This window comes from Halichoeres trimaculatus, unplaced genomic scaffold (genome assembly GCF_033239565.1).
Source record: "Halichoeres trimaculatus isolate MK-OKI-2021-1 unplaced genomic scaffold, fHalTri1.1 fHalTri1_scaffold_16, whole genome shotgun sequence".
Lineage (NCBI taxonomy): Eukaryota > Metazoa > Chordata > Actinopteri > Labriformes > Labridae > Halichoeres > Halichoeres trimaculatus.
The window spans coordinates 24,067,267-24,091,134 of NW_027437194.1; the positions used below are offsets into that span (position 1 = coordinate 24,067,267).

The window sequence follows — 23,868 nt, forward strand, 5'->3', positions numbered from 1 at the left end:
GGGTTGCTGATCCCTTCAAACATGTCTGTAGCACTGAGTCAGACAATGAGAGAAGTTTAAGACTCAAAAAAAAGCAAAAAATAATGAATTTATCCTCATCTTTAGTCCAGCTGTAACCAGCTCCAAGATCTCTTAATGTTATGATTAATCATCAAAAATCCAAACTGCATTTTAAGGAGATGAAACATCAAGTTCACCTCAACTCGCCTTTTTTTCCCAGCAGGCTGGTTAAAGTGAAACAGACTTAAATCAATAATCAATCACTGATAAATGGAAACAGCTGGAGTTAAATGAAAGCACAGATCAGAGAAACACACACACACATATCTTAAAAAGGAAATGAGTCAGCTCCAAAAGTTTTCCGTAGAGTCGGCGTGATATAACCCAGAGGATGTGTTTGACAAGTGATGTCGAAGATCTCAACACTTAGTTCATCCTGAAGCAGGCTCTCCAACCCGTCTGCACGCACAGTTTGCTTAAAAATCCCAAACTTTAAATTGAATCAACAAACAAAAACTTACAGCTCAAGTATGAAAATAAAATATCTTTATTCATTATTTTAAAAATTCAAATTTAATGTCAACATGAGCAGCAAAAATACTGTAACCTTCAACAGAGAAAATATTTTAAAGTTATATATTACAGGATCAAAATGCCTTTGCTTATTACAATAATTTATATCATGTCAGAAAATATTTTAGTCTCAGTCTTTTGCAGCTCTTCTTTGTGGCTGCCCGTTGGTTTGCTATGTTTGATCATCTTGCAGATTTTCCCATCATGCATAGTAGCGCTGGTACGGCAGCAGCGGCAGAGGCTGGTACACGTGGACTGGGGCTGGGAACAGAGGATTGAAGCTCAGGGAGGAGCAGAGAGGAGGATGAGAGGAGAAGGATGGTGAAGATGTGAAGCCGTGCTCCTCCTGGACCTCTGTACCCAGCTGCTGCTCCTTCTTCCACTTTGTGCGCCTGTTCTGGAACCAGATCTTCACCTGAGTCTCTGAGAGGCGCAGTGCAGCGGCGATGCTGTGCCGCTCCAGCACCGACAGGTAGTGACACCTGTGGAAGCTGTGTTCAAGGACCTGCAGCTGCTGCAGCGTGAAGGCAGTGCGGATACGACGGCGTTTTGATTTAGACCTCTGTAACTTTGTTGAGCACTGAGTCTCTTCCTCCTCCTCCTCTTCCTCCTCAACTGGGCTGCTGACCCCACTTGCAGGAAGATGCTGCTGCTCTCTGGGTTCATCTCTGGGTGGAAATACTAAGGAGAAAGAAAAAAATTATACTTCAACATGAGAATTTATAAAACTTTTAGTGAGGAAATGTTCTTCTCTGTATTTCTTAAAAGTTTCTGAGCATTTGTTTTTGTTTATCTCTTTTTGGACTCTTTTTGTTAAAGCTTCTGTCAGAAATGTTTTGGGTAGTATCAGTTTTCCCATCTTGTTTTATAAATGTGTCAAAATCTCACTACTTCTTTTAAGTGGAAAACAAAACTTAGTTTCTGCAGAGCGCTGTTGACACCTACCCTATGATGAATGTTTAAAGCTCCTGTGAAGAGATTTTAAGTGGCGATGAAGCAGGCTAGAAATTTATTTTGCCACTTCCTTTTTGACCAACAAAAGGAAACAAAAATGTCAGCAAGACTGACTTTCTTGATTTGGCTAGTGTCTCTGGTAATCAAAGCTACCTTTGGAGGGTAGGCATCAGATAAGATGGTTAACTATTTGTTTTGGAAAATATTGAGAACAAATGACATTTTTTTTAACATGACACAATAAGCAACGAGATAAGAAGTAAATTACAGGCACCAGTATAAACACGGGAGTTTTAATTTAAGAAGTCAGATGTAATAAATCTTTTTCCTGCTGGAATTATTTGCTTTGTGAGACAAAATATAAAACTTTCCATATTCTCTGCGAATGTATATATATATTTTTCATTTTGAAAAATTAAAAATGCTTATTTTTTAATGTTTACAGTAAAATGCTATTATCTGGATTCTAGAAATAACTTTTTAGGTTTATCAGCAGAAAAACGATACAGATGAGGACCGGATTGTTTCAGAAGAGTTAGAAAAAGTGATTTTATAAATTATTTATCCGAATTTCCAAACTCGTAAAGTTAACTTCTCTCACCTGTTGTTTCTGCATCCCCAGCACAGGCTCTCCTCTTAGTAAACTTGTTTGGATCCAGGATGTCCTCCACGGAGAAAGGCGTCCTGTGGGTCAGAGGAAGTTTGTCTGCAGGCTGCATGTCAGCTCTCCGTGGATCTGGACGCAGGTCAGTGTCTGAGTCCCCTCTCCTCCTCCGGGTTTATATCCCCTGGCTCCGCACACGCCTGCTGCCTGCACATTAACATTTCATTAATAGTTTTCCAAATGAAGCTGCAGGAACAATTCCTGCCTCGCGCACGCACAGTCCGTGGGACCCCCGCGTGGACACTTCAAAATGGAAATGCGCGCGCTCAGCTGGGGGGGCACAGAGCGGGTTATTTATTGCAGGGCAGCTGGTTAAAATGTGCCCCTTTTCTTCTTCTTCGTGTTCCTCTTTGTGCCGCTGCTTGTCATTATTTGCTAATGCTTGATTTTACGCCGCTCGGACACGTGAAGCTCTCTTGTGATGCTAATTGATGGACTCATCAAAGGGAAAGTTTGCGCTTTTTACGCTGGTTCCTCGTTTCCAAAGCGCCATTTGTCCTGTTTGAGTGCAGCAGAGGACCCACAAAGCACTGCAGTTTAATTAGAAGCCACAAACAGGTTTATGAGAGGCCATCTGATCGTTTCAGGTTCCTCATGAAGGATGGACTCAGAGTGGATCTGTTCATGGATCAGCTACAGCCTGAAGGCTCGCTTTAACTCTTCATAAGTAGGGAACAAATCAAACCTGGGCATTCTTGCAGGACATGGCTCAAGATGACTTCACACATTCAGTAATTCAGCATGTAGTACAGACATCATTACTTGATCTCACATATCAAACATAACGTAATTTTAACATGAAAAATAAAGTAAGTTTGGATCCATTAAGTGACCACAAGAGACTGTAAAACAAAAGAGCACATCAATTTAAATATCAGACTTTCTTTTGTAAACTATCGTATTTAAACTATTTAGTTCAGTAAAGGAAGCATGAAATATAAAGTTTCGGCCATATAAACATGTACCGTAGAAGCCCTGAGGTGTCACATCTGTTGGAGTCCTGCTGTGCAGACACACTCTGCTTCAATCATCACAACTCACTGAAACTTGCAGCACTCATAGTTTAAAGGCACCAAATGTGTGTTTGGATGAGTTTATAGGAGGAAGGATTTAGATTCATATGTTTCCATTACATTATACTAAACAGAAGCAGCAGTGATGAAACAGTTAATTGTCACAGTTTTTAACATCATGTGGCTCTGATAAAGAGCTGGAATAAGCTCACAGAATATTCAGAATACATTTGTCAGACATAGAGGTAAGTCATCATTCCTCAAAACGTCAAAACTGCTGGCAGGCGAAGAAAATAAGGTATAGAGGTAATAAAAGACCGTATTATGATCAGGATGCCTTTGGAGCTAAGTTAAACTGTCTTAAGGAAATAAGAAGATCCAATCCCATCCGTCAGAACCTCTGAAGAAACTATGGATACATTTTCAGGGGTCATGAAAGGATTTATGGAAATAAAAGAGAAAAACTGGTTTAATCTGCCTCTAATGGCTCCATTACCTCCACAATTCCTGTAACAGTCGCGTCTTTAAACCCACATTATTTCTTATAGTTTGTTAATGCTCCCAGTGAGTGCTCCTCACAGGGTAAAGGAGGATCCAGGGGGGTTCAGTGGGGTCTGGTGTGGGGGGGTCGGTGGTCCTGTGGAGGCTCCTGCTGAAGGAGGCAGCTGTGGCTGCACTGACTCCTGCAGAGCGGCTGGTATTGAGCAGAGCAGAGAGGCAGGAGCATCAGGACAATTAGCAGATGTCACCAGTGGGTTTGACCCTCTGTGACCCTAGGCTTTGTTCAGAGGAGCAGGGGACATGGAGACACTAAGGGTGGTGGAGGAGATAGAGGATGGAGTGATGAAGAAATGATGGAGACAGAGACAGGAAGTGGATGTTAAAGAAAAAAAATACACAACATGTTTGGATGTTCTCTGACATTCCTCCTCCTGTGACTTCTCTTTATGTCCAAGCAGCAGCTTATTTAGTCTCATGATGTGTTTAGGAGTAATAATTCACAGTATTAATTCATCACCTTTTAAACAGATACAGGACAGTAGTTACACCGGGACTTCTGTGTCCTCTCCAAACCTGAGGAGGCAGGGTCCTTGTGTCAGGAGTTCCAGGAGTTGGAAATATGCTTGACTTTAATACCTCTACAGAAAGATGCTTCAGCCTGAGGTCAGTTTGATGAAATAGTCCCTGAATCAACAGTTTTCCATCTTCATGTTGATTTTTGAAGGTAAAGTCTCCATATTTTGAAGATAATTTTAGTTCAAGGTTTTTATTCGAAGAAGTAACATTTAAAGATATGTTAGTTATTTATATCAGTGCAGTCCAGTAACTTTAGAGAGTTAAAGTTTAAATAAGCTGCATTGGTGGCCAAAATTGTTGGAACACCTGACAGATCTGAAAGTTTTGCCCCTTTTGCCTTCAATCAAGATTATCAAACACGAAGATGGTTGCTCTGATCACAACAAACATCAGATGAAGTGAGTCTGTTTTTTATCTACTTGCAACTTCAATATTTGGTTTGTCCACCTTTTTCAGTTAAAGCAGCACATGTCACTGGATAAGTGTCACCATGTTTCCTAAGAACTTCAATACAAATGCTATCTCATGTTTTCTGCAGCTCAAGACAAACGCTTTCCTTAGAATGTTCAACAAATCTGTCTACTTTACTTTCCAACTCAACCTTTTCTGCTGGATGGGGTTGAGGTCTAGACTTGACTTCTCTTCTGGCCCTTCTCTGTGGTATATAGAGTATCTTAATGACATTGCAGATATCTCATTGGTTTTATGACTGTTTTGACAATTCAAGAAAAAACAACTGAAACCTAAATGTGCCAAGTGTTAAAATCCTTATGATATAATATATAATTATATATAATATATAATAATATATAATTATTTATTTTATTTTATTTATTTATTTTTCATTTATTTATTTATTTATTTATTTATTTATTTATTTATTTATTTATTTATTTATTTATTCATTTATTTATTTATTTATTTTTACCAAGGAACCTATCTGAGCTACCTTTAGACAAATTCCTTTGTCCTTTTCACAGACCACTTCATCTTCTTAGCAGAGGGTTAGCACCCACCCACAGTCCTCTCTGCATGCGTATGCTCTGGTTAGTATTTGTGAGTGTGTGTAGTGAAGTTATTCATGATGGTCACTTCCTCTGCACAAGTCACAGACAGGTGTTAGTGTGTTGATTAAGTTCATCTCATCTGATGCAGGTTGTTTGGTCTGCAGACTAAACAAACAACCTGTCTTTCCTCTTCACCTCTGGATCATTGTTCATACTGTATATGGTTTTTCTTTGCACACTACAGTTTACACATGTGTTTGTTCACGCAGCAACAAACTGATCACAAACAACGATTTCTGGATGAGAGTTTAAGCCCATGCGTAGAACAATGAACCTTTCCCTATCTTCCCCTTTGAAGGGCTCAGACAGCAGTTCTTGTGTTGTGTTGTGTTGTTGTGTTGTTTTGGCCTTAGTTTTATAAAACGTATTGCTGGCATCATATTTGAAGTTAGCACATACTTTTTTCATAAATTGATCAAAAAGGTTTAGTTTAACATTTGGTTTGTTGTCCATTACCTTTTTTGAAAAACAAAACAAAAAACATGTAGACTTTAAGTTATTAACAAACTATCAATGTGTGTTTTTTTTTGACATTTTCCACAACATCTCAACTAATAAAGAACTGGGGATTCTTGATATTAACTCAACATGGTTTTGATATTTGAGGTAAAAATATCCATGAAACAAGCATAAAAAAGATGCTGTTCCTTCACCTCCTTATTTCTTCCAAACACAATCTTAACGTCACAGATGTTTCTCTCTGCAGGAGGAAAGAGGAGGAGAAAACACAACTATTATTCTCTTTACAATGGCTCTGAGGCATTTATGGCGACACCCAAGGGAGCTCTCGGCATTCCCCTGCTCTTTGTGGTCTGTCTGCCGGCATACTTTGCTTTTGTATTTGACTCGTCCTCACTGGAGCTGAACGGCCCCCACAAACTTTAAAACACTGTTTGACTTTCAGAACATGTAAGGGGTGGTCTCACGTCATCTCAAAGCCGTTTATTTACCTCCAACGCCGTAAACACTGAATGGAAATGTTAAAGAGTGTGGCAGACATTTACACATCCAAAAAACAGGCAGGAGGATAAAAACATCAGTGCCAAGAAATCCCCTCCCTGGATCCTCACAGGCTTTGCCTCTAGACCACAACTACATATTTGATCAAAAGAATTGACAACAAGATTTAGGCTTCAAATTGATATATCTACGTGAAAACAGCACAAAGAAAATGGTCCAGAAGTTTCTAATTTCTGGAGATCATCTGTCCAATCTGGATTTGATGCTGGCAACATGTTTCATTTGTCATCAAATCTGCTTTGAGCATCTCTCTATAAATGTTAGTTAACCACAAGAGTTGAACTTTAAAAGAAACTTCCAATTCAGTCCTGATAGAGGATTTTTAGCTGCTCAACGCTTCACGGTCTCCTTTGTTCTGTTTTTCGTTTAACGATGATCCAAATGTTTTCAGTGGGGGGAAAGAGAAATACACAGATAATGGCCGTGGCAGCTGAGCTGGTGAGCTCTGGGATGAGGACCATATCTCTGTACATGGGGCACATGCTGAAACAGCAACATCATTTCAGGAACAAAACAGTCAAACTCTTTTTCTACGTTTAAAAAAGTACGCAGTTTTTGTATTTGTAGTTCACTGATGTTTTGAAAACATTCAGAGTGATGAAGTTATACGATCGTAAAACAGTCTGCAGGTTGTTTTAAGCAACAAATTTTCATGTTAAGCCAAACAACTAAGAGGAGTTCCCATGTGCAAACAATCTCAATTAAATTTGTCAACATTAAGTCAAATTGACAAAATAAAGAAAACTACACAAAAAGAAGAAAAGTATTACATGTACACAGGGGAAACTAATGAGTTCAGTCAAGGAGGAGGGCAACACACTACTAGACACAGGGAGCAAGAACTTCAAAATAAAACAGGAAGTTTGACCAGAAAACAGAAATGTTTTACTCTTTCTTTTTTTTCTCTTTTCCCATTTTTTTAAATTTAAATTTATTCATTTATTTACTTATTTATTTTTATATATTTATTGGGGGGTGGGTGGGGGGGCATGATGTGGGTTGAGGAGGAAAGCTGTGCAATTCATCTCATCAATGATGTTGTATCATGATAGATATTTTTGTTATCTTGTGTTTTGTTTTATTGGAAATAAAACAAAACATGATGAAACATGAAAAATGTAGATTTTTTTTTTCCACATAAGAGCAGGAACAGGCTTGTCCAGATCAAACTCTGAGCTTCTTCTCCAAAGAAAAGCTGTTATTAATTCCAAACATTCTTGCATTTAGGACGAGACATTTAGGAGTAAATATTGACGGAACTACCTGTTCATGGATTTGTTTGCACGGCTGGTGAAGATGAGAGAATCCAAGTTTTATTCTGTCAGCACACATGGCGAGTTGAAGTCCATACAGTTGATTTTTTTCTGGTTAGTGGTTACTGCCATCTGCTGGTCAAAGAGTGGATCACATCCACCCGGCTGTCAAGAAAAAGCTCAACGCTTCAGCTTTTATAGCAGTTAAAACTGAAACTGTGGTGTTCTAATATTTCTTAAATTCACACACAGGCAGTGTTACCTGCTTCTTCTTTCACATTCTTTAAATACTCAGTGAAATAGTAAACAGTGTTCAAAATAAAATCGAGAACTGCAGTTCAAAAATGGTGGATATTTGCAGACAGGAAAAAACTCAACACTGTAGTATTGAGGCATCTGAGTGAGTGAAAGTGAAGCCTTGAGCGTCATCCAAAAATAATTAAACTGGATCCAGCATGCTTAGCAGGAGGTCCTTTAACATCTTAGAGCTGCCAGAAAATTCTGAGTACGTCCCTTTGAGTTTTTGGAGGCTTTAATCAATTCATTTTGTTGATAATGCGCTCATTTAGTGTTATGAAACTTTACTAATGAGCTCTGGGAAAGTCTGGTCCTAAACAAGATTACAGGGGAGATGATGATGTTGTAATAAGAACCAAAACCAAATCTTTTAAAATGCAATGAAATCTTTTTCTTTGGGTTGGATCTTAAATTTGAATTCTGAATCTTGTAAGAGCAAACTAAAGGTGCTATGTGACTGCATAAACAAGCGATAAATTTAGTTCTGGGGTTACTTATCAACCTCTTCAACCTTTGTCTTCAGCTTCTTTGCTGAATGGCCATTGCCTCTTTCTTACTGCCCTCTACTGGTCTGGCAGTGTGTTGCAATTTTTTTTATATTTTATTTCTACACACATCACTGGCCTGATTCAAATAATCCACCTGGGTCCTTGGCCCACAGTGGAAACACAAACAGTGGGACACAGGAACCATTCAGTACCTGGAAGAGAAGTTCCAGGAGTTTGTAATAAATGATAGTGTCTCTCTTTATGAGCCACAAAAGCAAACAACACTATCAGTGACAGGCGACAATTTCCATATTTTAATTTTTAGAGCCATGTGAGGGAGAAGGAGGAAGATGAGACTTTAAAATATCAGAGGTGTGTGAAAAGAGTTGGAGCTGGTCTCCTTGAACCCCAAAGTCATTAAAGCATAAATCAGTCTCTGAAAACTCTGGATCCCCCAGTTCTCATAATGTAGCAGCAACACGTGGGAGACATTAATGTGAATGTATGAATGTAAGGAGACATGCAAAGCAAGAGACAACAGCAACAAAGTTTAACATGTTTATTTAGATTTACTCTCAACAGCAGCACGATGAGATCCTCCGTCTGTCTGTCTGAGTGCAGAGAAAGATGGTCTCCATCTACACGTCATAGAGCAGCACAGTAATGGGAGCCCTCAGCGCCATGTTGTTCATAATCATCTTGTCACATATGGTCTCATCATCTTCGTCCTCCACAAACACAGACAGGAAGTGCTGAGGGTCCCACGGCACATCCTGGGTCTGAGAGGCCAGCACACGCACACATGCGGCGTCTTCCCTGAAGGTGAACTTTTTATCAGCAGGGAGTTCGGACAAACTCTTCTCTTTATCGGCTCCAGACTGAGACACGATGAAGGCGTCCATCTCCAGAGCTTTGTCTCTGACGAACACACGCACGTTTCTTCTACTGTAGTTGCTCATTTGGCAGGTGGTGTTGGTGTTTCCCATTTTCTTACGGCCAATTAGGCTGTGATTTAAAAAAAATTAAGTATTTGACATTTAATTGCATTTGCATTCAAGGCCAATTTACAGTTTGTCCTCAGCTATTGATATAAATGAATTTTCAGTACCATCATTTAGCAGGTGGAGGCAGTAGAGCTGCTCACTAACAAGTAACTAGAGTTACCTTGCCTCTGTAGCTAACTGATCAGTTAACTTCAGAGGCAAGGCTGCTGCTCAAAGCAACAAACTCTGGACATTAAAGATGGGGTATTGTGCATTTTCACTCCTTATTGGTCCCTCTGGTGCCCCCTTAGCATCTTGACATGATTTACTGCTTAAAAAAACCTTGATTTTTCTCACACTGATGTTTTAGAAAACCCTTATTCCAGACCCTGTCTGAAACACTTCTTTAGCTGCTGTCTCTTTAAGGCTCCCTGTTCCATAAACCCCCTTTCCTCTCATTGGCCAGCCCCCTGGAGGCCTGTCCTAGGGCCGAGGTATGGGCCTTGGTGTTTGAGGCCTGCCCCTCCAACGTGTCAATTAACACTCAGGAAATCCTTATGTGATGACCTCACCGTTTCAGCAAGTCTCTAAAGATCTGGAATAATTTTTAGAGCTTGAATATTTAATTTTTTCGGTGTTCACCCAAACACTGTTGCATTTGAATATTTTTTTTTCTTTTTTTTTTTTTAGATTAATGTCTGGTCTTTGGGTGTCAAAACACAAGAAATGATACTTAATTAGGCTCTGGCTTTATTCTGTTTTGTTTAATTCTGTAGTTGACTTGGTGGAAAGTGGAGCTGAGATCATAAAAAGTTAACTTTTTTTATGATGGGGAAATGAATGGGAAGCATACTGTTTTTAATAACGATTATGAAGCGGTGTGACAATGAATTAAACATACATATTTCCTTTGTTAACCTCTTGGTATATCTTTTATTAAATTTATCTTATCTCTGGCAGAAGTTTAAAGTGTAGTTTTAGCTCACAAGCTGAATGAACATGCACAAAAAACCCTGAAATCTTCATGGTTCTAGCATTAATATGTTTTCTTATCACTGTGAGAACAACTGATCTATAAAACCCCTACAGTGATAGGTCTATGACAAAGAGTTGGCCATGATTGTGCCGTATCCAGAAATCATCCCTCTCTGCACATAAAACACAGTCACTGCTTAACAACAGATGAATTTAAGCACTTTTTAAACTCTAGGTCTAAAGAAAAGCTTAAACTCTTACCTGCTGCTTCAACGTCGGCTAGCTGAATGAGACTCATCCTGACTTGACCTCAGAGAGGTTTGCAGGTCTGATTATATGCAAAGAACAGTTAGCACGGTTAGCTCAGGGTCATATAAAACTGTTAGAGCATCTATAAAGAGCAGGGACAATGTGGACTCTGTCCACATCAGCCCAGCATCTCTTTCAAAGAGACTCATACCAGTTTGAAATCATCGGTTTGAAGTCGAAACAGAGAAAGTTACAGGTTCGTCAGATTCTGTTATTTCCCCTCGATAAATATAATCTCTTAATCTAGTGTCAGTTAGTTTTGTAGTTTGATGAAAGTATGAATAAAAAGATACATTTAGAATATGAACTTGTCTTTTAAACTGTTTTTTAAAATACAGTTTTTCACCTTTGTAGACATTACACAATGATCACAGTCATAAAATATGATCACAGTGCTCCTGTTGAACTTACTGTTACATTATTTAATGTCCCTCTTTGTTATGGCAGCACTTTGTTAAATAGCTCTGAGCCTTAATTCACAGTGTTTGCATATTCAAAGCAACACGAGCAAACAGCTGTAAAGATAAGATCATTTCTGTCTGTTTCATGCTTCCTACAGTCGCTCTCTCTCTGAACACCATGAGGCTGTGGCTACTGCTGCTGTCTCTGCTGGTCTCTGACCTGAGTCCCCTCAGAGACGGGCTCATGGAGAACTGGACTTTATGCAGTCCTCTCAGTGGACTGAAGATACTTCATCTCCATGGTGGAAGCTGCAGTGTGCACAGACTAAAGACTTCCCTCTTCCACCTGATGCTCTGTGATGGTCAGAGAGGTCGTTTGTCTGAGCAGAAGTTTAAAGAAATAATCCTCTGGAACCAAACTCCAGCTCTGGTATGAATTTTTTCTTTAAGAGTTATTAGACATGCTATTGCTGCACTAAAAGCTTTCATCCCTGTGTTTACATTTAGAAACCTACAGGGTGACTTTTTAGCTGTAGGCATTTATTTTTGCTTTAAAAATAAAGCATGTTAATGGGCAGCTATACAAGGTTTTGGCAAAAACACAAAAACATTAATTGAAATAAAATCTTAATTTGAATGATTTGTGAACAGCTTGTTTAAACTAAAATTGCAATTTCTGACGAAATCGCGTTATGAATGCAAAAGGCTAAAGCAGCTGACGCTGAACTGCTGAATGCAGAATGCTAAAGATGAATGAATGAAATATGTCTAACTAGGGTTGGATGAATTGTTAAAAAGCTTGCGCTAAACTGCCAAATGCAAAATGCTGAAAAAGGCTGCTGTTAACTTTTTGATAAAGAGAAATAAATGGATGAATCACTGGAATTGATAAATGCATTTAGAAAGTTTAAATGGCTGAATGACTTGATGAATTAATAAATAAAGGATAAAATGAGAGGAATATCTATGAAAATAATGAGTTTAAAGAGTTATATGAGAGTCTAACACAAACAGCAACATCCCAGTCTGATGTCCTGATAAGGTTCTGATTAGGTTAAATCGGGACATTTGTATTAGGTTCTGAATGGGTTCAAACCAGACGTTCAAGTTAGGTTCCAAATGTGGTTCAGACCCAAGGTCCGGATCAGGTTCCGTTAGGTAAGATCAAATTCAGACCAGATGTCCAGATAAGATATGGTTAAGGTTTGGATAAAATGTCTGGATAAGGTTTAGATTATGTACAGACCAGAAATCCAGATGACGCTCAGATCTAATTTGGACTGGACATTTGGATAAGGTTCTAATTATGAAAGGACCAGACGTTTGGATAAGGTTTCGATTAGGTTAGGACCTGATATTCGCATAAGGTTCGGATTGGGTTCTAACCAGATGTGTGGATGATGTTTGGATAGGTTTCAGACTGGAGGTCAGGATTGGGTTCAATTTTGGTTCAGACTGGACATTCTGATAAGGTTTGGATTAGGTTTGGACCAGATGTCAGGATTAGGTTTGGACTGGGTTCAGACTGGACATTCAGAGAGGGTTCAGATTGGGTTCAGAACAGATTACAAATTCTAATTAGATTAAGATTGAGTTAACTCTTAAAGATTGAGTTAAATCTGGATTATTTTTTGTTTATGTTCGGATCTAGACGTCTGGATAAAGTTTGGATTGGGTTTGACTTGACATACAGTCAAGATTCAGACCAGTGGTCCAAATTAAATTTGGATGTAGTTTGGACCAGACATTCAGACTGGGTTTAGATTGGGTTTGGACTGGAAATCAGGATTAGTTTCACACTGGTCATCTGGATAAAATTCAGATTAGGTTCGGACTAGACGTCTGGATAAACTTTGGATTAGTTTTGGACCAGTCATTTGAATAGGTTTGGATTAGGTTTGGACCAGAAATCCAGATTAGATTTGGATGTGGTTCGGATGAGACTAGGTTTGGATTGGGCTTGGACTTCAAAAGGTAGCCCGAAATGAAGTGGTAAATTTGGGCAACTTTTGAAAGTGGTAGCCTAAATTTTCCTTTTCATTTTGGGCTCCTTTTTTGAAGCAGCCAAAACTGACCCCTTCATATTGGGCTTCTTTTAAATGAAGCATAAAATGAGCGAAGAGTCAATTTGGGATAGAGGCTTGCTCAAAGAGTCGGGGCATCCCAATCAGAGCCAGTGATTAAATGTTTAGCTAATAGCAGAAAGAGACATGTCATCTGGGTTCTAAATGTTTTGCTCATTTCTTTATTTATTCAAACTTTATGTGGCTGATTTTGTAAAAATGAATGGGTCTTGATACTTTCAAGGTGCAGAGTCACACCGTGCACAATGAGGGGCACAACTGAGCTGATTGCATTAAATGAAGATTAGAAGCACTCAAACTCTGGAGAGCATCTACATTTGTAGTGAATCTGGAGGCAGTTGTCTGATAGTTTTATGGAGATGTTTTGAGTAGTCTGAGCTGTAAGGCTAACGGAGAGACCCCTGGGTCCCTGGAGTGAAGCCACGAGCAGGGATTAGAGTTCTCACATGAATGGAGCAGCGTGCTTTAAATGTTCTTGTTAAACTGTGACTCATGACTTTTTCTAGAGGCTGTTGAAACTATTCCACCCTCTCTTGTCTCTCCAGGTTGTTTCTCTCCTGTGTGCAAAGAGGAAAAGTGTTTCAACATTGACAGATCAGCGTGTTGTGGATGAGACCGGTGGTATTCCAATGAGGCTGATAAAAGCTTTCCCATATTCAGCGTCTGCATGGTTTCTGCGGCATCACTCAGCCGCCTCAGGCTGCAGTTTTAAGGCCTTTCTGCTGGAGAAGTCCAAAAACTGGGAGCCTGCCATGAGTGTTTGGCTGCAGAAAGTGCTGACAAAGAGATACGGTGCTGCTGAAACGGTGGTTATTTCCTGCTGTTTTAAAGAGGGTAAAGGCAAAGGAGTGCCGTCCATCAAGAAAACTTCCAAGAATCAGAGTGTGAAAGGACAAATGAGAGAAACGGAGAGCAGAAAGCAGGCAATGGGCTCTCAAGTTCTCAAGGAGCATGATGGACAGCCGAATTCAAAAGGTTCCCTCAATCGATATGACACTTTTAAAGCTGCTGCTCTGTACTCCTCAGAAAGAGCACAGTCACAGAAACAGAAGGAGACTGGCAGAGGGATGAAGGAAAGAGAGCGTTTGAGCTTCTTGTTGCAGAGCAGCGTTCAGAGGCAGCAATCTTTAAAAGCGTCCAGTGCATATGATGATGATGATGGATTTTATATAAAGAGGAAACTCTTGTTGGCACCCAGAGAGAAGCCAGAATCCATAAATAACCCTCAGTATAACATAAAGGTTGCTCCTGATGATAATAAAGAGAAATTCAGCAGGAAGATAATCACAAAACAAGCCGAGCTGCAGAGCCCACAGGGGGAGAGTGCAGCGGAGCGATCACATAAAAATATTGAAAATGGAAACCAGGAGAGATTAACATACCGGCTACAAGCAGGATTTACACATAAAACAGATAATAATGATGACAGAGAAATGCTTAGTGAGGTGGGAGATGATATTTTAATCAGATTCCTCCTTCCAGACGCAGAGCAGGCGACACAAACAGAAAGAAAAGTTATTGTGGATGCAGACGTGGAGCTGGAAACAGTAAATAAAGCCATGAAGGGGCCGAATGACCCTCCACCTAAAGCTGAAAACTTTATTACTGAAGCACAGAACTCTGGATGTAAACACCTGAGAGAAATCCTCTCTTTATTAGAAATGTATGCAGTGAGGAAGGAAAGAAAAGCAGATAAAGATACGACAGAGTCTGCAGAAACTGAGAAAGAGGTCAGAGGGACAGCAGAGAGGATCCAGCTGACCGAGACAAACAAGGCTCCAAGTAACAATACGAGCATAAATCATAGAAAACAAGATGCATCAGAGGAACCAGTCATCCCCTCACCTCCCTCCATCACAATGAGCCAGTTAGAGACCAAGCACAGAGAGATAAACACGGAGATAAAAGAGACGACATCAAGACGACTCAATCAACACCGCTCAGACAAACCGCAGAGTACAACCACGATGCATCAAGACTTCAACACGCACGACCAGACGGGGTTTATAACATGCAGAGCTCAGATTAATGTAAAAACTACAGCTGAGGAGTCACACTCAGGCCTCAGGATGAGAGAGGCCTTCTCATTTAAACTCCTCAGAGGAAAAGAAGCTGCAACCAGGAGGCCGGAGAATGAGGGAGAAGACAGAGAAGAGAAAGAATCTGAAGATGGACTCACAACAACACAGACACAAACAACCACAGCTACACAGACACCTCTGAGAGTGAGTAAGAATGTAATACCTTTTCCAGAGTGTTCTGCTTTGTGAGAAGTTTTATGTGAAGTGTGGATGACTCCCAGATTTAAGGTATAAAAAATTAAGAAACAGAGGATATCTAAGTTTTCTTAGCACTGATGAAACATTCTCATTCACAGACACATGAAGACATGCCACCCTGCAGAGGATTAGTCCATCGCACTGAGGCTGGATGGAGACGCTGTGTGGAGAGATATTCAGGAGCTAGATCAGAGTTGTTTACCCCAGGGGAACCTGCCGACGGTGCGCTTAAGGATACAGGAGAGAAGAAGAAAGAAGCTGCATCCATCAGGGAACACGCAGACAGTGACGATGATGAATACGATCACTTCTATTACTTTGATGGAGTGATGAAAAGAGTTCGGAATAATTTTTACCCCCAATACAAGCGACAGAGACTGAGAAGAAGGAGGAGTGATAACAGAGAGACAAATACTTTCACTGAGGAAGAAAAAGAAGAGAGCCAACAAAACCTCCTCAGTCACATCTGACATCTGTCCTCAGGGAATAAAGACAGTCAAGGGGAACGATGAGGAGCTGAGGATGATGAGAAGGGAGATGCTCACTTTTTCTGCAAGGAACTAAACATGAGCTACAACTGATACCTAATTTAAAGGAGTGGTCCATTTTTTTTTATATATATAAGGCTGAGATCTCCAGGATGAGGAATAGAAAACTGTGCGCTCTGCACTGCAAAAACTGAAATCAAAAGTTTTCATGTTATGTTTTGTACAAATTGTCATATGAGACTAAATATGAGCCTCATTCACCAAAGAAGACAATAAAATGTCTAATTTCAAAATATAACAAAGAAAAAATTGACACCTGATTTATCTTCTGTTAAAAAAAATGAGCCAACGGGGTAATAAAATGTACTTGATTAGTTTATTGAGGTAACAAAATTTTTTTAATACAATAAAGTAAAGGAGTTCATTTTTTCCTCATCTTCATCATAAAATCTTAATGAGACTTGATAAAATGATGTCTTAATATAAGGACCGTGTAACATGTTAGAGGGGCGAGGCCTAAAACACCAAGATCTGCCCATAGCTCCACCCCCAGCAGGCCTCAAGAGGACTAGCCAATCAGAGGGAAGGGGTTTTGTGGAGCTGGGAGCCTTAAAGAGACAGCAGCTACAACAAATTGTTTCAAACAGAGGGTGAGACAAGGGTTTTCTGAAACACCAGGAAAACACCATAGGGATCTTTTGAGCTGTGAATCATGTAAAGATACTACATAGGCACCAGAGGGACACTGAAAAAAGTGTCCCTCACTGAAAAAGGTGAAAAAAAGCACAACACTCCTTCGAGCCACAAAGCCCATGCACAGAGGCTGCTGTCTTCAAGTAAGTCTTACTTGTGGCCCTTGTCCCATTCTTAACTTCCTAGTCTCTCCTTCTTTCCACAGTCCTGTCCTTTCTGAATTAAGTTTTTCAAAAATCTCAAAATATCAATCAGTCCATCTCTAACCTGCTACTGCTCTCTGGTGCTTTCTTCACAAAGGGAATAAGTAAGACCTGAATCTCCTGCATGTCACCTTTATCTTGTTCTTTACAAAGCCTCACTTCAAAAAGAAAAAAAACAACCATGAAGATATCCCTTTAATTTGATGTCAACTGAAAGTATATTGCATGACCAGAAATTATAGTAATAAAAAAAAAGAAAAAAATCATAGGACTTTTTTGTTTGGGGTTTCCTGCTCAGCATTTTGAGCATTTTTACAATGTTCAGATGATATTTTTTTCAAGAAAGACACAAAGTGAACAGATAACTTCATCTGTTGAGATCCTTTTTCATGATTAAACATTTTTTTTAGCTGCATCAAAGTCTATATGACTGTACAGGTTAATATAATTAATGCATCAGGAAAATAACTTAAATTAATGATTGATGAGCAGATCTCTGGAAAATGTGTTCATTTTTCCATGAAATGTTAAACGAGTTGTCAAAGAATTAAAACTCGGTGATCTGTACAAAACATTTATTTGAACTTTACATAAAAACAGCTTTGACATATTTGCATAATTTATATCTGAAATCCATGACAAGCAAAGAATTACTAAGGGAAGAAATGGCTTTAAGGCAGGAACTCTGTATAGAAACAGAAGAAGCTTACTGAACGGAAATATGTAAAAGTGAAAACTCAGAAGGTGTTTAAAAAATTAAAAAACAAGAGAGTGAACCAAACATGCAGAAAAGAGCTGAGAAACAGTCTGAGGGCTGTGCAGCATCCCTATGCATTGATGCAGGCTGTAGTTTCATTGTCTGTCAGTAGATGGCAGTGCCGGCACTGCTGCATCTCTCTTCAGCATTAATATATAACTCTGTAACTCTTTCCTTTATTTACAGGAGACTGCAGAAACATGGGCAACAAATAGTTTTAAATGGCACAACCTGAACATAACAACTCTGTTTGTGCTTCTGTTTCTCCTGCCAACAGTCATAACAATTGTTAATCTGCGTATATACATCACACTCTGAGAGGCTTTCATATGTACATGTGGAGATTACAGGGGGATAAATTCAAGCTCCTTTTCTTTTTTAAATCCAGAAAAAACTGTTTCCTTCATCTTGTCCGAGTCTAACCAAGACCAAACAATCTGTACCTGCACCCCGAGGACGGTTTGGTCACTGGGTTTACATGAGTGACAGGTACATCCTCTATTTAATGGACTGATGTCATCTCAACTTCAATCTGAAATGACCATCTCTGCATTTAGCATGATGAAAAAAAAAGAAATAAACAAAGGTAACATGGACAGTGTGGAACAGAGAGCTACACTAGGATTCATTCGTTAAAATTTCAACCACACCTTGAAAGTTTGGATGTCAGTCATGTCGCCCTGAGGCAGAGCACACGTGCCTTCCTGACAGGGTTGTTGCTTTTTTTTATCTGTGTTTTTGGCAACGTATAAATAATGACAGATAATTATTATTTGTTACAATAAATATGACAATAAATAAAAATGACCTGGACATATTCGGAAACATTTTGTAAAATATAAACAGTTACTACAACAGAAACAGCTTGTGAAATCCTTCTATTACGTTGCTTGTTGAACAGAAGAGTGAAAACATCCCTCCAGTAATGACGTGTTTGAACACTACGCTCCATAAACATTATCCAATCATCATAAACATTAAACCCAATAAAGCTAGAGGATCAAATGGCACTGAAAAGGAAAAGTTTATGATTAGTAAGGCGCGACTTTGACCGCTCAGAACGAATACTTTCCTCTCAATCATGAACTCTTTGAAACAAACGAACAATAACTAAAGCATGATTGTAGTTTTACATACTACATGTGCCAGAGGTCAGTGCACCTGTATCAGTGACATTTTTAATGCCACTCCTACAAACCAGTGTATAATCATGTCTCCAGGTTAGTGTTGTAGACTCTGGTGGAAACCAGATGAGCGACACGCGACTGGAGACGTCTAAGCTTTCAGGATTTGGCTGCGTGTAGCTTAAACGCAGCCGTCACTGCATTCGGACACCTTCATGTTGTTGTGCTCTTTATTTTCATCTTCTTTGTGGATCAATTAGACAAAGAAACGTTTAAGTCATTCTCATTTAGGCAAGTAGTCAACATCCGAGGAGCTCCAATCAATCCGGCTCGACTTTCCCCTTTTTTGTGTTTTTCTTTTTAAACTACTGGCTTCTGAAAAAAATGGCCACCCGGCCACACAGAGGTAAGCCTGTTTGTCAGACACATGGTCCACCTTTAGCGTCTTTGTGCTCCAAGTTTCCTCCACGGCTCCCTCAGGGTGTGTCCGCGTGCTGGTAGAAGCCTTTCTGCAGGGCGTCAGAGGCGATACTCTCGGCGGAGCGCCTCTGGTCCATGCTGAGCAGAGCGTCCAGCAGGTCGTTGATGTCGGCTTTGAGTCCCTGCCGCTGCATCCAGTTCTTCAGCAGTTCATACACTTTGTCGCTGTGGGCGTCGTTCTCCGCAATACGGATGTGGTTGTCACTGACCCCGATGGAACGGAAGAACTTGTTGTGGATCCGGACATCCAGGTACTTGTCGAACAGATCGAAGCTCTTCTTCAGGGATTTTTCAGACCCTGGAAAAACAGACAGATGAAGTTAAAATTACTGAACGAAAAATAGCAAACTTCACAGCTGAAATCTGGGTAAATCTTTAAATCAGTTTCAGGATGTTTTCAGAGAACTTTTTTTACAAGACAACTAGCAAACTTTGTAAACTAACACTGAGAAGTATGATCAAGAAAAAAACTGATTTGGAAGCTGAAAATCTCATTTTTATAGATTATCCTCTCCTGTTTAATCTTATTTATTCGTTTTGTCTATTTTTGCTCTCTGCACTTTTATTGAACAATTTTTAACCTCCATTTTTCTCATCTCTGCTTCTTTTAATTGAGTCTTTTATTTTGAAAGTTTTCTTTGACCCGTCATCTATCTGCTCAACCTTTAGGTGGAGCATTTTTGAGTCGCCACACCTCATTGAAATTATGTTAAACTGAGTAAAACCTGATTGACTCTTCTCTACAATATTTTTTTCTGAATTCTGTGGTTTCTGATTTTAGTGCTCCAAAAAAAAAAAAATAAATAAATAAAAAAAAAAAATAAATAAAATGAAATATATATATAATATATCTATATAATTTTTTTTTCTAGAATGGAACTTTAAAGGATTAAAAATTAAATAGATTTCATATCCCTTGCATTTAAAAGTGAATGTTAGGGAGGCAGATAAAGCCTGATCGTTTTTTTTGTTTGTTTTTTTTTCATCAAAAAGAAAAAAAAATGAGCAGACTTCAAATGTCAAGAGCTTTTTCAATCCAAGTTACAACACCCAGACTCAAAACAAATGAGCAAAACCCCCAAATTGTCATATATATAATCAAATGAAATGTGACATGAGTGGAGTGTTGCTTATCAAATGTTTGGATCTGTCCTTGAATATCCAACACCCCTTCACATTTTGAGAACCCTTCTTTTTAAAGACGGCTAACAAAGGATGTTTTCAGAGCCTTAAAATCTGAATTACTAACTGAAAACTTTAACTTGTCAGGAATCTGCAGCAAGCTTTCATTACAGACGATTAAAACTGATTTATAAACTCTTAAAAAAACGATGCTCCTCTGACGCAGTGAATAGATCGGCTTACATAAGAATCTAAAGGATCTGTGCGACATTTTCACAACATTTCACAACACTTTCCTCCAGGCTATGTTTCATTAAACAGGAATTCTTTTAGTGGATAAAAACACATATATTTTTTAACCATATCCTGAGAAAAAATGACAGAGGAGCACAAATTTGAAGCCATGCTCCAGGCCCTGCCCCGTGAAGGCTTCTGGTCTGACTGTCATGAGATTATTAATCTATCAAGCGGCTAATGTGAGATGTGGATGAATGCTGTTGATCTGATTTCCCCGTGGACTGACATGAACTGTGGTAAACGGTGCTGCTTTCATGTCAGCTGCCTTTCAGGGCAAATCAAGTGGCATGAAAAATTCATGAAATTAGTGAAAGAGCGTCTCGTAGACGGGGGAAATCTCTGTCTCTCTCCTGGTGAGGGAATCTTACCTAGAAGTGGCACCAATCGATGACGCAGAGGATCATCCTGCAACACCAGAGAAATACAAACATAGGGGTGTTAAAATTTGATGAATTAAACAAATATGACAAGAGGAATTAATTTTTCCTGAGGCTATTCCTCACCATGTCAGCAGAGGGCAGTCTGACAGCAGTGGGGCTCTGGTGAGGAGTGTTTCCAGAGGAAGCAGCTGTGGGCAGGGCTGACAGGCTGGTCTGAGAGGAGCTGGTGGTGTTGGGCAAACTGTCTCCGAGACCTCGGTCCTCGTCCTCCAGAGGGGGGCAGGCTTTGGACATCCCGGACTGGGTCTCCTGCAGCAGGGGCCTGGACTCTGGGCGGGGCTCCTCCCCCTCCAGGCCGGCGTTCTGACTGTTCTGCCTCTCCTCGGTTGATCCACTCTCATCCTGATTGAGACACAGCACAGATTATCTACAGCTGAGTGGAAACATCCAGAACTAACGGATTATAAAGTCATTAAAAGAGAAGAAAAAGAAAAGAAAAAAAGAAGAACTCACAATGGGAATCTTCACGATTTCACTGGAATCACAACTGCTCTTCAGACCTGTTACCAGCACAACAACAGCATTAAAGCACATCCTGAAGGAGCAGAAGAGCATTGCTAATGTACAGTACACAACTCACATGGTGTCTCACATGACCGCCGCTTAATGAAGAACCACCACAGGGCCACGCCGGCACAAAGAAGGACGATGATGATAAACAAGGAGATGCACACAGGAAGGGCTGAAAAAAGAGCACAAACACATCTGTGAATATCAGAAAAAAGCTTAAAATAATCTTGAGTTCCTTTGAGTTAAAAAAGTGAACCAACCGATGCCTTGTGGAGACGTTGGGGCTAATGTAGGAAGAATCGGGGAGAATTTAGTTGGAGAAGGATTCAGTTTTCGACATTCAGTGTTGGAGAAAGGAGTGCACTTCTTCACTTCCTCCTCTCCTGCTTTACACCTGGACAAAAAAACGTTTACACTTAGTCAATCAGAAGAAAAACAGCTTAAACATAACCACCTGATGATGCTCAGTCTTGGGTTTAGGGGTTAAAGTTGGTGGCTTACTTGGCGCAGCGTTTGCAGACTTCACACGCCTGGTCAGGGACACAGAAGGTTCCTGGTCTGCACTGGCACCTGGTGTCTGTCGTGGTAGTGCAGGACTTTGTTTCTATCTCATCTATGAACAGAAAAAATGATTGATGAGAGGTCTTTTATGGGGGGGGGGGACATCCAACCAATGAGAGCGCGGACATAAATACCGACATGTAGAACAGATGCAGGTAAAGTCCCAAATAAAATCCTGATACTTTTCATATTTTGACACATTTCATGCCAAATTACTGAATAAAATCCACTGATGTATATCAAGTAGGGCTGAATATAACTGATGTTTTACTCTGACTTGTCTGTTTAATGTTTTCTGCTTAAGCTAACAGCTGTGAGCTTATCATTCTTAAGTTACAGTGCTACTTAAAGTTTGAAATAACTTCTTAAAGTTGTTCACAAAGTATCTCATGTTCACTTTTTATGAGTCTGTCATCCTAAATGAGATCACACATGAAGTCATTTCTTCCACAGGTGAGAACAACACCTGTCTGGGATTCAAAGTCCATCATTAGTCATCTCCTCGTGATCACTCCGTCACCTTTATTAGGGCAAGTTTAGGATTAGATAAGGTTTTATTGGCAGAACATCAAAACATCTATTTTTATCTCTCATTTGAAGTCAACATCTTGAAGTTTATTGTCCCGAAGTGAAAAGAAACAACATTCATTGTGTCAAAGTTCAGTATATTTGTTCACATCTCCTTATATGTTTTCAATTACCAGATATTCTAATATTTTCAGATTTGCTGTTTGAGTATAATAGTTTTCAAGTTTTGAAAACTTTCAAAATGCAAACATTAGAATTTTTAATTTCATTTAATAAAAATGTAACAGATTTTTTTGCCCTTTGCTATTTTCAGTATTAGACATGTCTTTTCTTTCCATTCTGATTCAAATACAGAGTTTTAATGCTTTGGAAACCATCATATTATTTTTAAACTGACACTTTAAACAGCAATCTCAACCTTAAAGAATTAGAGTTATACTTTAAAGATAGTACCAGCTGCATAAAAACAAATATTAAAACTTTTTTTTTTCTAAAGTAAGTTAATACTGGCTTGTTATTGAACCAGCTAACCAGCAAACTAGGTTTGAGTGATCAGGTAAAAAAGAAAAAAAAAAAGAAACAACTTGATAATTTCAATTTGTTGAAATTACATTTTTGTTGGACTTATTGCGATGAGACATGAAGTTCTGTTCTATTCTATCAGTGCATTAAACAACTTTTTGACTGCTTTTTGCTCCTGTCTTAGCACTTTTCTTTTTAAATCTTTTATTAGCATCAATTTTTGTCATCAATATGACTTTCATTGAAATCAACATTTTCAGTTTCACATGTGTCTTGGTGTTATTTTTTAATTAAGTGATGGGTATATATTTTTTCTGCATATTTAGCTCTTTAGCGTTAGCTTTTAGCACTGGCTTGCTAATTTCTATCCTTGCTTTTTGTTGTGTAGTACTTTTTAGATTTCTTTTAAATATAGTTTACATAATGAATGAATTTTTTTTTATATATATTACTGTGGCTAACTATAAAGAAAAAGTCCAAGAAGCTTTTTCTTCTTTCTGTTTAACTCGTCATTCCTAAACCACTACAGACACCAAGTTATAGAAACAGTGTTTTATGTTATTTTACATAATCAGAAATATAAAGATTTTTCCTCAGGGAATTTGTATAATCCTTGTTTTTCAAAGTGAGGACTGTTCAGATTTATTGCACAGCCCTGCAGCACACCATCATCTCTACAGACTGTGTACATGTATTTAAAAGAAAC

The 23,868-nt window shown here is 39.1% G+C and overlaps 2 protein-coding genes across 3 annotated transcripts in view; both read right to left on the minus strand.

The window, feature by feature from the left end:
* Positions 1 to 740: 740 nt before the first annotated feature.
* Positions 741 to 2,672, minus strand: pnx (posterior neuron-specific homeobox). Of its 2 annotated transcripts, none has more exons than XM_074691045.1 (2): positions 2,120 to 2,672; positions 741 to 1,254 (listed from the first exon to the last, which is right to left on the minus strand). In XM_074691045.1, the coding sequence occupies exons 1-2, from the start codon at positions 2,244 to 2,246 to the stop codon at positions 776 to 778; spliced, it is 606 nt and encodes a 201-aa protein (XP_074547146.1). In that variant the 5' UTR covers positions 2,247 to 2,672; the 3' UTR covers positions 741 to 775. The 2 variants fall into 2 exon arrangements, 1 of the variants encoding a protein (XP_074547146.1); XR_012599738.1 differs by having other exon boundaries at positions 1,224 to 1,254; positions 2,129 to 2,191.
* A 14,765-nt stretch (positions 2,673 to 17,437) lies between these two features.
* The window catches only part of tnfrsfa (tumor necrosis factor receptor superfamily, member a), a 32,672-nt gene continuing 26,241 nt past the window's right edge, over positions 17,438 to 23,868 (minus strand). Inside the window, exons 4-10 of the mRNA XM_074691072.1 lie at positions 22,053 to 22,164; positions 21,812 to 21,945; positions 21,622 to 21,723; positions 21,495 to 21,541; positions 21,105 to 21,383; positions 20,970 to 21,006; positions 17,438 to 19,480 (exon numbers count right to left, since the gene is read on the minus strand). Coding sequence (XP_074547173.1) covers positions 19,179 to 19,480; positions 20,970 to 21,006; positions 21,105 to 21,383; positions 21,495 to 21,541; positions 21,622 to 21,723; positions 21,812 to 21,945; positions 22,053 to 22,164 — 1,013 coding nt within the window. The 3' untranslated portion in view covers positions 17,438 to 19,178. The remainder of the gene's footprint in view (positions 19,481 to 20,969; positions 21,007 to 21,104; positions 21,384 to 21,494; positions 21,542 to 21,621; positions 21,724 to 21,811; positions 21,946 to 22,052; positions 22,165 to 23,868) is intronic.

Coding starts and splice junctions, on each gene's coding strand:
- pnx (XM_074691045.1), bottom strand. CDS start 2,246: ATGCAGCCTGCAGACAAACTTCCTCTGACCCACAGGACGCCTTTCTCC. Junction 1,255..2,119: donor AGAAACAACAGGTGAGAGAA/GTTAACTTTACG, acceptor CTTTCTCCTTAG/TATTTCCACCCAGAGATGAA.